At 38.1% G+C, this 13,140-nt stretch overlaps 1 protein-coding gene across 1 annotated transcript in view; it reads left to right on the forward strand.

Moving 5' to 3' along the window:
• Positions 1–13,140, forward strand: part of GRXCR1 (glutaredoxin and cysteine rich domain containing 1) — a gene marked incomplete at both ends in the record, with an annotated part of 109,149 nt that overhangs the window by 50,675 nt on the left and 45,334 nt on the right. The window contains one exon of the mRNA XM_080920109.1: positions 10,970–11,212. Within this exon, the coding sequence (XP_080776235.1) occupies positions 10,970–11,212 (243 nt within the window). The remainder of the gene's footprint in view (positions 1–10,969; positions 11,213–13,140) is intronic.

Consider the following 13,140-nt stretch of genomic DNA (forward strand, 5'->3'; position numbering starts at 1 on the left):
TAACTAGAACTGCAATAACCATGAGGTGGTTACAAGGGGGCAGCAGGACGGGGTGAGAATCCCAGAAGCAGAATGATTGTGGTCAGATGCTTGGAAGCTAGGGAGTGGCCATGGGAGGACCAAGGCTCAAGGAACTCATTCCCCTCAAGAACAAAGCAAGGCTTTGAAGGCGGTGTGGCTCAGTTGGCACCTTGATATTTGCTCACTAAAGTCTTCTGACTCCAGCCTTGTCAAATAGAGCTTGTCTTTCCAGGACATTAAGCTTACAGTTATTTGCTGTCATGAAGCTAATCAATATGCTATTTACAACCTTTATCCATGAAAGCTTATGATTCGTAAATCCTATATTGGTCTTTTTAATTTCATGCTCTTTACCAAATAAAATGAGATATAAAAACAATCACAGTCAATAAATAGTTAATAAGCTCACATAAAGTCATAAATTCTATTATTTGGATTAAGTACCCAGTTCATTATTTTTATAGTGGCTTTAGGGAGGACATGCTAGGCTGTAACTCAATGTTTTATCTTTTGAAGTTTAAATGGTAAGAGTTTTTGTCTTAAAGTATTAAAGGACTGCCAACTCCTCAAAACACACACAACTCTTATATTATTATCTCCCATAATGCTCTACACTAATCACTTCTATCATTTACAATATGAAAACCAGAGAGTGAATAAATTTAGTTGAAGTTGGAACCACTGTCAGCCACACAGTCCAAAGGACAGAAGAGTTAAATACAGAAGCCCAAGAGAGAGTTGGGATGAGGAATCTGCCTGAGGCTAGGTTCAGGTTTCTGAACTTTTGAATTTTCAGTTCTCATTCTATTCTGGGAATTCCGCAGAGGCTGATATCACTTCTCTTCATGCTCCATGAAAACAGAAGCTAAAAGGAGGTACTGCAGCCCCTGAAGTAGGTTTTTATCTCATCTGAATGCACAAAAAAAAAAAAAAAAAAGGTTATATTTACCTGATTATTCAGACATTTCCCTTGGCGTGGAAATTAAGGACATTCTCATTTATCATTGTTTAATTATTTGGGAAAATGGAAAGAAGGACTCTTTTGATATATATATATATATATATATATATATATATATATATATATATATATATATATATATATATATATATACATACATACATATGTGTGTGTGCGTGTGTATGTATGCGTGTATGTATATGTACATTTACATTTCAAATGCTGCTCCTCCTGTTCCCCTCTCACAGGGTTCCTCTTCCCATCCCACTCCTCTTTGCCTTTGAGAAAGTGTCATCTCTTGACACCCCCTACCTTGGTGCAACAGGCCTCTACAGGATTAGGCACATCCTCTCCCACTGAGGCCAGACTAGGAAGCCTTCTGCTGCATATGTGCCAGGGGCTTTGACTTTAAAGAAAATTACAGGCTCTTAAAACATGAGAAAATGGTTAACATGGAACATTCTAGCCTCTTATTCTGATGTTACCATCCAGTGTTCTCTTCTGGGTTAGCAAATCACATATTTCAAAGGATGAGAAGAAAATAGACTTTAAGAAGTATCTCTGTTTGCAGGATGCACCTGATTGATTTGCTGTCTGGCTTTTGTTGTTTGAGAGCCTAGTGATTTGGGACTGGATGCTATTGCATGTCGTTATCTTGGCACTTGCCTTGATAAAAATTTTATCTGTGGAGATAAGAAAATATCAAGTACCAGTCAATAGTGTTCGAAAATATCCCATCAGAGGAAAGATTATTCAAATGGGAAGGGAGGCTTTAGAGGAACATTGTTTCCTCAGAAAAAGAGGCTTTAGATTTAGACAACAGTCTCTCCCCTAGGAGAGTATTGAGCAATAATGACACTGGCATGCTTGCAATGTTTTATAATTCATAATATATGACCAGGCACATTTTACATAGGACATCACAGTTTCCTTGTGGCTAGTTCATTGTGACTCCCACATCAGAGGAGAAACTCTAATCTTAGAAAGGACAACTGTTTGTCACACTCATATGAGTTTGCTTATATAGTATATTATTTTGATGAATTTCCATATATTGAACTATTCCTTCATTCTGAGATGAACTCTACTTGGTAATGATGAATGATCATTTTGATGTGTTCTCAATTTGGTTTGTAAAGATTTATTGAGTATTTTTGCATCAATGTTTATGAGGGAAATTAATCTGAAGTTTTGTTTCATTTTATGGTCTCTGTGTGGTTTAGGTATGAACATAATTGTGGCTTTGAAGAATGAGTTGAGTATTGTTTCTTCTGTTTTTATTTTGTAGAATAGTTTGAAGAGTATTGGTATTAAGTATTCTATGAAAGTCTGATAGAATTCTGCACTGAACCCATATTGTCCTCCGCTTTTCTTGGTTGGGAAGCGTTTGATAGCTGCTTCTATATCTAGGGTTTATGGGACTGTTTAGAAGGGTTTCTGATCCTGATTTAACTTGGTATCTGGTATCTGTCTAAAAAGTTGTTCATTTCCTCTAGCTTTTCCAGTTTTGTTGAGTATACAATTTGTAGTAGGAACCATTGATTTTTTGTGTTTTCTCATTTTCTGTTGTGATATTTTCCCTTTCACTTCTGATTTTGTTAATTTGGATTTTTTTGTGCCCTCTAGTTAGTCTGGCTAACAGCTTATCAATCTTATTGATTTTATCTAATAACCATCTCCTAGTTTTGTTAATTCTTTGTATAGTTCTTTTTGTTTCTACTTGGTTAATTTCTGCTCCTAATTTGATTATTTCCTGCAGTTTACTCCTCTTCTGAGTATCTGCGTTGTTGTTGTTGTTGTTGTTGTTTTAGAGCTTTCAGGTGTGCTGTGAAGTTGCTAGTGTATGCTCTCTCCAGTTTTTTTTGGGGGGGGGCAGCACTATGAGTTTTCCTTTTAGCACTACTTTCATTGCATCTCATAAGTTTGGGTATGTAGTGCTGTCATTTTCATTAAATTCTAAAAAATTCTTAAGTTCTTCCTTCCTTCCTTCCTTCCTTCCTTCCTTCATTCCTTTCTTTCCCTGCCTCCCTCCCCCTTTTCTTTCTTTCTTTCTTTCTTTCTTTCTTTCTTTCTTTCTTTCTTTCTGTCTGTCTGTCTGTCTGTCTTTCTTTCTTTCTTTCTTTCTTTCCTTCTTTCTTTCTTTCTTACTTTCTTTATTTCCCAAGTTATCATTGAGTAGAACATTGTTCAGCTTCTACGTGTATGTGAGCTCTTTGTTGTTTATGTTGTTATTGAAGACCAGCCTTAGTCCATGGTAATCTGATAGCATGCATGGGAATAGTTCAATCTTCTTGTATCTGTTGAAGCCTGTTTTGTGACCGACGATATGGTCAGTTTTGGAGTAGACTGTGAAATGTTTAGAAGGTATAATCTTTTGTTTTAGAATAAAATGCTCTATAGATATCTGTTAAATACATTTGGTTTCCAACCTCTCTTAGTTTCACTGTGTCTGTGTTCAGTTTCTGCTTCCATGACCTATCCATTGATGAGAGTGGGGTGTTGAAGTCTTTCACTATTATTGTGTGTGGCTCAATATATGCTTTGAGATTTAGTAGGGTTTCTTTTATGAATTTGGGTGCCCTTATATTTGGAGCATAGATGTTCAGGACTGAGAGTTCATCTGGATAGATTTTTTCTCTGATGAAAAAAAGTATCCTTCCTTATCATTTTGGTAAATTTTGGTTGAAAAATCTATTTTATTCAATATTAGAACATCTACACTGGCTTGTTTCTTGGGACCATTTGCTTGGAAATTTTTTCCCCATACTTTTACTCTGAGGTAATATCTGTCTTTGTTAATGAGATCAGTTTCTTGTATGCTGGATCCTGTTTACCTATTCAGTCTGTCTTTTTTATTGTGGGAATTGGGTCTATTGATGTTAAGAAATATTATGAAATAGTGATTGTTGTTTCCTGTTATTTTTGTTGTTAGAAGTAGAATTATGTTTATGTTTCTTTATTCTTTTGGTTTTGTTGCAAGAAGATTATTTTCTTGCTTTTCCTAGGGTGTAGTTTACCTCCATGTGTTGGACCATTTTTACTATTTTCCTTTGTAGGTCTGGGATTTTAGACAGATAGTGTGTAAATTTGTTTTTGTCCTGGAATATCTTGGTTTCTCTATCTATGGTAATTGAGCGTTTTGTTGGATATAGTAATCTGGGCTGGCATTTATGTTCTCCTAGTGTGTGTATAACCTCTGTCCAGGATCTTCTAGCCTTCATAATTTCTGCGAGAAGTCAGGAGTAATTCTGATTTATCTGCCTTTACATGCTACTTGTTCTTTTTCCATTACTGCTTTTAGTTTTCTTTTTTGTTTTGAACATTCAGTGTTTTGACTATTATGTGTCAGGAGAAGTTTCTTTTCTGGTCCAGTCTATTTGGAGTTTTGTAAGCTTTTTCTATGTTCATGGTCATCTCTTTCTTTAGGTTAGGGAAGTTTTCTTCTGTGATTTCTTTTGAAGATTTTTATTGGGTCTTTTATTTGGGAGTCTTTGACCTCTTCTACACCTATTATCCTTAGCTTTGGTCTTCTCATTGTATCTTGGATATCCTGGATGTATTGACTGATGTGTCAGTATTTTCTATGGTAACTTCTGTGTCTGACATCCTATCTTCCATCTCTTGTATCTGTTGGTGATGCTTGTGTCTATGACTCATGATCTCTTTCCTAGTTTTTTTTTTTTTTTTAAATTTCCAGGGTTGTCTCCTTTTGTGACTTCTTTTTTTGTTTCCATTTCTGTTTTTTAATTCCTTCATCAGTTTGGTTGTGTTTTACTATAGCTCTTTAAGTAATTTTTGTGTTTCCTCTTTAAGGGCTTCTACTTGTTTACTTACTTGTGTACTCCTGGTTCTTCTGTAATTCTTTAAGAGAGCTATTTATGCACTTCTCGTGGACTTCCATCATCATCACGAAGTATTACTTTAAGTCCATATCTTGTTTTTTTGGTGTGCTAAAAAATCTACTACTTGCTATTGAGGGAATACTGGGTTCTGATGTTGCCAGGTTGTCGTGGATTCCACTGCTTAGGTTCTTGCACTTTCCTCTTGCCATCTTGTTATCTGTGATGTTAGGCAGTCTTGTTTTCTCTGACTGGAGCTTGTCTCTCCTGTGGGTCTGTGGGCTCATGGGCTCAGGAGGGAGATTGCTTCTGGGTGTTCAGCTCTCTGAGGGAAGGCAGTGAGTTCTGATGGCAGTGTCCCTGCTCTGTTGCTGGGTTGGAACACACTGTTCCCAGTCAGCATTGTGCTACCTATACCCTGAGAGTTCCTGGAATCTCTCCCCAGATAATCAGTGGGGAAGGAGCATGGGCTCAACTGCGAACTCATGTGGGAGAGTGATTCTGAGGTCTTCTAGATGCTCAGTAGTCTGTGGGCAGGCCCCGAGTCTTCATAGTGGCGACCCGACTCTGTCTCTTAGATAGTACCATCCTGGAAATTACAATGAGAATTAAATAGACAAAAATTTATAATTATCATTGTGTTTGACGGTGATGTTTGAAGACATTTAAAGTATATTATTATTCTGACTGTTATTATTTTAATAATGTCTTAAGACTGGAATTTCTGTAGTTGGTTAGATGTAGATTCTTTTAGGCCTTGAAGGCACACTTAAGCAAGGCTCAGAAGACTGTATCAAGAAGTCTATCCAGCCCTGGCTACTACCTAACAGACAGCCACTGTAAATATTCCACTGGATTTGCTCCAGGTTGAGGGGCTGAGCCTGTATCCCACTGTTCCCCTGAATGGGATGTGTGGTGACTAACTCCAAGGACTGACCAAGTGGAGTGAAGGCTTCAGAATGCCTAAAGATGAATAGCGATGCAGGTACCTTTTCATAGTGGCTATTGTATGGACAGGGCACACAGGCTGACTCACAGCCTCTTAGACTCATTCATACCCATCCTTTTTTTCTGTCTATTTGCTACACAGATTGTGGGGAAGCTCCCAAACATCTGCAAGACTCTTCTTTGTAACCCATACAGAGGAAGAAATGCCTGCCCTTATTACTCTCTGGGACTCTGAGACCAGCAGACTTCACAGAGGTGCCTTATCTATGCTGTTCCAGGGCCTTCCATCTTTTCTATCCTCATGCTATTCCCATGGTAACCCTCTTGGAGGGTGAAAACAGCTAGTGTACCACTGAGACGCTATTCTTAGATTTCTGGCCAGATGCTTTGACAAATCTGTTGAGGAATAGGAAAATAAATCAAATATAGACACTTTCTGTCAACTAAATTATTATTTAAAATTCATATCATAAAATTAGAAAAACAATCTTGAAAACTCATTCAAATATTACTACCTCCAGACAGGCATACTTCTAAATTATGCATAATATTGTAGTCTAATATCTAGCCATGTTCTGTAACCTCAATTTATCCCACGTTCATTCAGCCTTTGTTCTCAGACTGAAGGAGCTGGCAGTGAGGTTGAATATAATTATTCAGATTGTGGCCTACATAACTCTGGGCAAACCATTTATTTAGATTATGCTACCATTAGCACTGGCTACATTTGTGTGGTGCCCATCTTATATGCAACTGTGCCACTGGCCTTTCTCCATTCATCTTCTTGAAATGTTAATATGATTCAGTGCAACTTGCATCATCCTTTATGCATATCATACTCTTCTTAAGTTAAAGGCTCTTGAGATTTAAAGTGGCCATAAAATACATGGCAAGGGCCCTTCAAAGAGATCTAGAGGAGTTTGGTAACATGTAATTTCCCCTCCTTTGTGTTTTAAGAAAAGACATTTGAGGCAGCTCAAGCATTCCAAGCTCCTCCCATCCCATCAGAGGAGCAAGCAGTATTTTCCCGCAGAGTTTTACCTAGCCTTATCCTTTCACTGTCAGCTCAGATGTAGGAAATGGACCTCTAAAGCAACCATAGAAAGCATTCTGCACAATGCTCTTCTAGCTACTCGAGCATTAGTCTCTGTGTACCTAGCAAGTTGCGACACTACGTTTACTTGTGTATTCCATTCTTTCAGACTGCAAGCCATATTGCTGAAGACTTCTTTTGAGACATACTTTGTGCATAGCACTATGTTTGTTCATTCTCATGACCGATAGGAAGGCAAGCAGCTATTTTAAAAAGATATAAGCCCAAGTTCTCTATCAGGAGGAGTTGGTAGTTATAACAAATCCTTTCCAATTTAATATCCACCCAGTTCAACACCTGTTTGTGACAAAGCTTCGAAGAAAACTTACTACAGAAGGCAATATCTTTATCATAGCCAAGACTGTGCCTGAGGAAATTCACAGCTAACACTGCAGTTAATGAGGAAGAAGAAGAGGAGGAAGAAGCGTACAAGGAGAAGGAGGAGAAACCACAACCACTGCCATAACCACAACAAATGTTTCTCCCCTCAATATGTCTTGTGCATGGTGAATTTGTCCTTTGTGACATCACTACTTAACGCAAAGTTAGACCATTAGTACACAGGGTTAAATAAGAATAAAGAGAGAAATGAGAGTCCAATTATAAAGGAAGGAAAACAGAGGCCCTCCCGAGATCAGAGGAAGGAGGATTTTGCCAAACTCAGAAGGCTCCAGTGTGTGCATTGGCTCCGCCTCTATGGGGGTGAGTGGGAGGAGGAACTGCTGACCCAAGATGCTTTGGTCTAGGAGGGAGCATGTCTGAATGTAGAGATTACCTGCTTTCACCATTGTTCACCTTCATCTTTCCTCTAACATCTTGTGTGTTTTCAATCTTAAACGTTTCATATGGGAACTGTAACTGCCCCACACCAGCCCCCACACCAGACTTTTTACTAGTTTGTGTGTTAGTTTTTACTTTTCCTTGTCTCCACCCCTCCTCTTCCACACTTCCATCCCCTAACACTTGGAAGGAGAGAAAAAGGGATAGAGGGGAAAGGAGGTGACAATCGTTAGACTTCTTTCTTCTGATTAGAGACTTTGGTTTCTTGGGGCAAGTTTTATCTTCACCATTAGGATATTTAATTTCTTTTTTGTCTTTGCATATTACTACTTGACAAACTACAAAAACTGCAACCAAGAGCATCCGGCCACCAACTGGCCAAACAGCCCCTCCTATGGAAGCTCTAGCATTTATATATCCTTTGAGAAGTCCCCAGAATTCCAGACACCACATTATCTGCATCTGGAAACCATGGCTTTGCTAGAGCAGGAGGCAAATCATAGTTTGTTGTGGACAATCTGAAGTAGTACCATATATCCCTCATCTGGGAGCAAAACAAAAACATTTTCCCATAATGTCGCTCTCTCCTCAAATTCTTTCTCCTCTCTTTTTCCCTGCCCCCTCCCTCCACCACACGATTTCACTACATCCCTGTTTTCCTCTTTAATTTTGAACACTGAGCTACCATTTAACATCCTGCTAATTGCTTTTATAGTCACTCTTACTTTATCTTCTCAGCAAACCAGTTAGAAAATAATAATGCCGTTATTATTACTCTTTATAGAGAACAAAACTGACACTTACCAGGTCATTTGATTCCCAAGCACACACAGACAGCCTGAGTTAGAACCCAAGTATATATAATTGACAAGGCCATGATTTCTCTACCCTAGTGGTTTATACTATGACAAAAATTATATTTAGAATGTGCCCTAACAGCCCGTATGTAAAATCTTTATTCCAAGAATGGAGCTGTTGGAACGCAGTAGTATATTTAAAAATTCAGGGCTAAAAGGTGGCTAAAAGTAATATCTCAGTATTATTATAGATAGAACTAGGTCCTTCCTTCTCCTCTTTACTTCATAAAGTAAGCAGTTTTACTGCAGCACACAACCCCACCATAGGCCCATCATAGGCCCAAAACAATTGAGTCTCCCAATCTTGAACTGAAACTTCTCAAGCTGTGAGCTAAAGTAACTTTTCTCTTGATAAGATGATTTCCTCAGACATTTATCATAGTGACAGAAATTTAACATACATAATATTCAGCTTTCAGATACTTGGTCTATGTGAAGTTTATAGAACATTTTTATAATAATTTATTATGTAGTATTTTATGTGCATTGGTGTTTTGCCTGCACATGTCTGTGTGAGTGTGTCAGACCCCCTGGAACAGGAGTTAGACCGTTTTGAACTTCCTTGAAGGTGTTGGGAATTGAACTTAGGTCCTCTGGAAAAGCAGCCAGTACTCTTAACCCCCTGAGCCATCTCTTCAGCCATTTCAAACTTTTAAAATTTGGTCAAATAATTTACAAATCAGATGATTTCCTAAATTAAAAATTTTAAGCTTGTATATAAGTAATTATGTTTGACACCAGTAGGGCCTCATGCCTTTAACCCAGTGATTTCATGAAGCCATCTAATTTTTCAGATTCTACTCACCCTGTGTTCTTACCATCTCTGTTCCTTCTCCTGCCTTCAGAGTTGTGAGATTACTCATTCCTTCTATCTTCTGGGTTTTTAGCTTAATTGCTATACTCTGTTGGAAAAATAAGTAATCCCTATACCTTGACTTTTTAAAATTTTGATTACTTAATACATGTATACAATGCCATATGATCACATCTCCTCCCAGGCCTCACATTTCTCCCCCAACATGAGTCTTTCTCAATTTCAGAGGAATCAAATCTTGATGATGTGTCCATCATAGGATTCTCATATTCTAGTGTATTGTCCCACAGTCATACACATGTGAGGAACTTAGTACGTCATTCCTATATCTTTATTAAATATGTCATCAAGGAAAAAGTTTTTCTTTCTTGGAGGGAAGGCCATTATGTTGATATTCTTATGGCTTTGGATTTCTTTATTACTGTTTTTCCATTTGTATCTTGAAAAATTCATCTTCTTCGAATAGAAACTAATGAAGTTCTGTTTGTCTGGTTTTAGCATTCAGTTGTCTGGAATGTTTCTAAACTAATTTCTCATTTCATGGGAATTTAAAGAGTCATGGGGTTGCTTTAAGTGACCATAACCCTGTTGTGTTAGTTGACTTTACATATCAGTGTGATAAAATGTTTAAGATAATTAATTTAATGGGCAGGGATCTCAGGCAAGTAGCTATAGGCATGTGGTTTATCAGAAATCATAGAAAAAATTATTAAATCAAACAATGTCATCTTGACTTAGGGTATTTCTTTCCTCTCTTCTGGCATGTCCAACTAAACTAGAGAATTTTAGTTCAACAATTAGTCCCTTTGCCCTCTTGTGCTTGCTTTGATACACTCCCATTATGCACCACCCAGTCCTAACTCTTTGTGACAGAGCCTTTTTGTTGCATATTTGAGGCCTGTCACTCAGAAAGTACATCAACAAGTGCTATGCTCTTTCAGCTTTAAAACCTTCCCATAGTTCAGTGTTTATTAAGTCATAGGAAACTGTGATTCAAAAGTCTAGGAATTTTCAACTGTTTAAATATTAGCCATTCATATTTGGTGTATAAATATTAGCCATTCATATTTGGTGATGGCATCTCATTATCAAGCTTTCAGATTATCTGTGTTTTCTTTAGTGGATTTAAAAAGATCTGAACAACATCTCCATATTAAAAAATCAACTGTTCATTATTTTACCACCTGGTATCCCTTTAATATTAATCATAATGAATATTAAACTTATTTCATATGCTACTAAAATGAAAAAACAACCAAAATTCACTATTTTATTCTTATCCATCCTGCCCACACATACAGTGATCTCTGTCTCCTTCACCACCTAAGCAGTCATTTATTCCTTTACGTCACATATATTCCATCTTCCATCTTTAACTACTGCCATTTCTTTTGCCCTTTATATACCATAAATAACCACACACATCTAGATTCTGCATGTGATGGAAAACTTCCAGTTTCTTTCATTCTGCTACTGAGAGCACATTTCAGTCTTAGAAACATATGACTTTGAATGTACAAAGCATTCATTCTACCTTTGTGAGTGTCTTTTAATGTATAAGACATTTACCCAAAGCTGTTCATTCAAACTGGGCACACACAATAAGATCTCAGAAAGCAAAGCAAACACATTTACACTTCAATGCTTTCTTTCCAGCAACCATCTGCTGACCTGGAATTTGACCGTGTGGTGATTTATACAACCTGCCTTCGAGTGGTGAGGACGACCTTTGAGAGGTGCGAACTGGTTAGAAAGATCTTCCAAAACCATCGAGTAAAATTTGAAGAGAAAAACATAGCTCTGAATGGCGATTATGGGAAAGAGTTGGATGAACGATGCAGGAGAGTCTCTGAAGCTCCTTCCCTCCCCGTTGTCTTCATTGATGGCCATTATCTTGGGGTAAGCATACTACAGAAGAAACTTCCCTTGCCATATGTTCCACCTATCAACTGTATGAAAAGGAGGCCTGTGACATGAGCAGCCAGACATTTGCTTTTGGCAGAGCTCAGACCTAAGGGCTTGGATTCTTATTTCTATTCCAAACAATACACTGCCACGTCGCTCATCCTTGCAGAGTAACAGTGAAACGAAGTCAGTGTGAAATTGCTTTGTTGAATAGCAATACATTCTGGACAGGCTCAGTTAACTCTGACTCCTAAACACTGACCCAAAGATAAAACTACATTTTTAGTGTAAATTAAAAATTCAGCATTTATAAGAAAATCATTTGGAAATTTTAATTCTCCATACTCAAATAATCAAATAATTTCTGGCCCCATGACCCAAAGATGGCATGCCTGAAATAAAGTCTGGAGCCAACATTTCATCTGATTGCTGTTTAGTATCATTTTGTTCTTCAGTTTAGCAACAGAGCAGCGTGAGATAGATTCATACAGAGCGATAAGCAGAAAGAACCCAATTTGCAGAAGAGCAACAAATCTGCCTCCTTCTGGCTCATTGAATAACACCGTTAGTGTCCTTAAACCCCCTGATCTCTGAACACACTTGGGTAAGACACCCCAGGATGAGAGCAAAAAGCCTAAAGGGATAGCAACCACTAAGAGTAGTATAGCCAGACAAATGATCCCTTATCAGGGATCAAGAACTTGCACACCTTAGACGGATGCTTAGATCCTGGTCATGCTCAGCATCTGATCTTAACCTTTAATATTGGGGGAATGAGGAAGGAAATCTATATCAGGAGCAATGTCTGCTTTGTTTCGGAAAACTGTGTTTGTTAAATTGACTACAATCATAGTTATTAAAGGAAAGATAAATGTTGAGCACTCATAATTGCATAGCTATGGCGACATGCAGTTTTATTTTAATCAGAAGGGGAAAGGCACAGGATTTTGAAATAGAGTCATTCTGACTTGAAGTATTGATCTTCTACCCGTGTGTTTCAGCATACACTCTTAGGTTCCAGCAAACTATAATAGTGGCTGTGAGTGTAGCGTTAAAGATAAGGACAGTGATGGGGATACCTTATGTTGCCTTCTCAATCTACTGTTGTGCATATGTCTGATCCTTAGGATACTCTACTCTCAGCCCTCCCATGGATGTTGGATAATAAGCAAATGATGGACTCAGGCAGCCATGTTTTAAATATCTGCTCTGATGTGTAGAAGCTTCTCACCCAACTAACATAGCTGACCAATGGGAATGAATCTGGGTTAGGTCTGTCTGACACTCTGAATTCTTGCTTTGTGTAAGGCTTGTTTGAGCAATGGGACTTTACTATACGTCATAATAGCAATTAGAATAGGGCTTTGCATGAAGTAGATGCTCCAGTGAATTTAGATCGACGTGGTTATGCAGCTTCCTTATAGCTATGTCTTCTTTCCCTGGCTTCCTCCATAAACCAAGGATTTGATCTTTTCAAGCACCCAGAGAATGTAACTTACAAGGACTCCAGAATGTGGCTAAGGATGTGGTTGGCAGAATGTTTGCCTGTTATGCACAAAGGCCCCACGGCATACCTCATTTCTGCACGAACAGGTTATAACGGCACATGTCTGAAATTCTAGCATTTACACTTGGGAGGTGGAAACAGGAGGCCCCTAATTGCAAAGTGGGTTTGAGGCCAATCTGGGATTCATAAGACTTTATCTTAAAACACAAGAACAGAAAGCAACAGGCGACAAAGATAGATGGAAACTTGCTTTTAACTAGGGGCATGTTCCAATAATGTAAAATACTTCAGACTTACTGTGTAAGTTCAATTTCAGTGGAACTAAACAGTTAAAGTTAATGGACAGCTTCGTGCATCCTCAGATATAAGGCGACCTTCACTCATATGTTGTTCCTGACCCATTGTATTGCATTCA

This window comes from Micromys minutus (assembly GCF_963924665.1).
Source record: "Micromys minutus genome assembly, chromosome: 1".
Lineage (NCBI taxonomy): Eukaryota > Metazoa > Chordata > Mammalia > Rodentia > Muridae > Micromys > Micromys minutus.